A 2,087-nucleotide genomic window follows, 5' to 3' on the forward strand; every position below is an offset into this window, starting at 1 on the left:
TTACAAGACGACTAATAGAAATTATTTGCAAAATACAGTTATTTTTTCAATATTATAACTTTGTAAAATGATATAATCGAAAATAATTTATACTCGTCTTTTTGCTATGTGTTTTTAAGTCCACGTGCTCCGCCCAAATTATTGTCCTTCAATGCCGCCTGTTTATTTTGCCACTTCGGTAGTGTTTTTCGTGCCTAGTAAAACACACCAATTATTATATTATTATCAGGCGTCACTCCAAACGCAATGTGACTCTTTGATCGAGTATTATTCCGCCTAAATCTAATAAGCCCAAATAATGATTTTAACTTTAAAACAAACTAGCGGGTAATTTTATTAAAACGATTTGTGCGTTAAATACCAATACAAAATAATTCTGAGCGTGTTAAAACAACACAAGTAACAAATTTTGAATTATTATTTCTTTATAAGTTTATATCTGTGCTCATTTAAAAACACGGTAAGATGATTTTTGCCCGAATTAATACAAACTCCAGCTCCAAATTGGATGCCTAGACGCTTTAGTATGAGCGCTGTCAAAACGAATATTTAAAATATTGCTGTCAACATGTTTTTAAATTTACCTCTCTCTGCAACATACTGAACTTGAGTTTATTGTTGACAGCACTAGACAATATGTTGCTGAGCTACAGTAACGCACATATGTGCTGACCATAAATGTTGCTGCCGCTATCTCTCAGCCGTCTATTTTGTTTTGCTTATGTATGACAATTGCAGCTGTGTGCACTCTGTTTAAACAAACGGTTCATTGACCCAGCACAAGAATTGAGCCTTTCTCTTCACGACACAACTACATAGAAGCTTTTTACCCATTACCCTGCCTTGGCATTATGCTCAAATGTACAGTTTAAACTTTTAGCAGTGATTGCCGCCCATGATTTGCCGCACCTTTTAGTTGCCATCAAGTTGTACTTACAATTGGTAGCAATAAGTACCTTGTCATACAAGTATAACTAAAATATAAATTTATTTCGTCGCACATAAAACTTAAAAATAATTTTTTACTTTTGCGCTTGTATAATAAAAATTCAAAAAAAAACCTTTTCAAATTTTAAACTTTTTGTTGTGCTGACTACAAATGCTTTTCGTCGAGAAATTCTTACAAATACGTAATTTTGTTGTGAACGTTTGTCTGATCGAGACTATACAATTTGTGGAGGATATCACGCGTGCTATTTGTTTGGACATCAGCGGCTTTGTTAATCAAAAGTCGTAGTCAGAATAGCGGTAAGCCAAAGCAGCGGGTGAAAGTCAAAGATAGCATAAAAGGAAGTTCCATTTCTGTGGGCATTGATAACTAACGGCAAACATTTCAGCCGCAAATATGGCTTGGAATTATTTATCGTCCCATTTCGTGCCCTTCTTTGCTTCTTTCATTTCCGTTTCGAAAACCTTTTGCCGCATGGCACTTTAGTCTTATAAGTAAATAAATAGGAGGTTATGAAATCAATGTAATAATAATGTAAAATAAATAAAAAAACCATCTTTAAAAATCATAATTTTTGTTTTTAAGGTTGCATCGACCATTAATACACCAATGGACAAAACCCTGAATAAAACTGCACCATTATACAAGTATTACGAGAATATGCTATTATTTTTTGCCATGTTTGCAAATTATCAGTAAAACTACCTGTGGGATTAGTTAGAACCCTTATTAATTCAACTACATATGTTCCAAAATATAACTGGGGAAAGTTCCCCCAAAATTCCCCAAAGGAATATTTTTTCCTAATGATGTAAGCCTTTGAATACGTACATAGATACATATATTATATAGAAGTTTGGTTAGCAATTGAAGATTAAGCTGTATGGGTAACTCTCCCCACCTTTGATTAATAATATGCTGGTTACATGGAAATAAAGTATTACTGATATTGTGAAAATTCTTAGATGTAAAATTAATTTTCTTTTATCACTACAGCGCCAATCAAGTATCGGCATTGCACTACAAAAACAAACACACCATTGAACAAACACACTCGCTGATCATTACACATTTTCACTCAACATAATAAGAACCATCTGGGAGCAACATTAAACTAATAAAATAAAATAAAAATTTG

The 2,087-nt window shown here is 33.1% G+C and overlaps 1 protein-coding gene across 1 annotated transcript; it reads left to right on the plus strand.

Annotated features, from left to right (window-relative positions):
* Positions 1 to 490: 490 nt before the first annotated feature.
* On the plus strand, positions 491 to 2,084 carry LOC115629993. The gene is made up of 2 exons (XM_030526619.1): positions 491 to 1,248; positions 1,946 to 2,084. The coding sequence occupies exon 1, from the start codon at positions 1,100 to 1,102 to the stop codon at positions 1,235 to 1,237; it is 138 nt and encodes a 45-aa protein (XP_030382479.1). The 5' UTR covers positions 491 to 1,099; the 3' UTR covers positions 1,238 to 1,248; positions 1,946 to 2,084.
* Positions 2,085 to 2,087: the final 3 nt, after the last annotated feature.

The sequence above is a fragment of the Scaptodrosophila lebanonensis genome, unplaced genomic scaffold (genome assembly GCF_003285725.1).
Source record: "Scaptodrosophila lebanonensis strain 11010-0011.00,11010-0021.00 unplaced genomic scaffold, SlebRS2 tig00000197-arrow-arrow-pilon, whole genome shotgun sequence".
In the NCBI taxonomy this organism is placed as follows: Eukaryota; Metazoa; Arthropoda; class Insecta; order Diptera; family Drosophilidae; genus Scaptodrosophila; species Scaptodrosophila lebanonensis.

What these genes read in the sequence shown, in the direction of transcription:
- LOC115629993 (XM_030526619.1), top strand. Translation starts at nt 1,100, where the DNA reads ATGCTTTTCGTCGAGAAATTCTTACAAATACGTAATTTTGTTGTGAAC.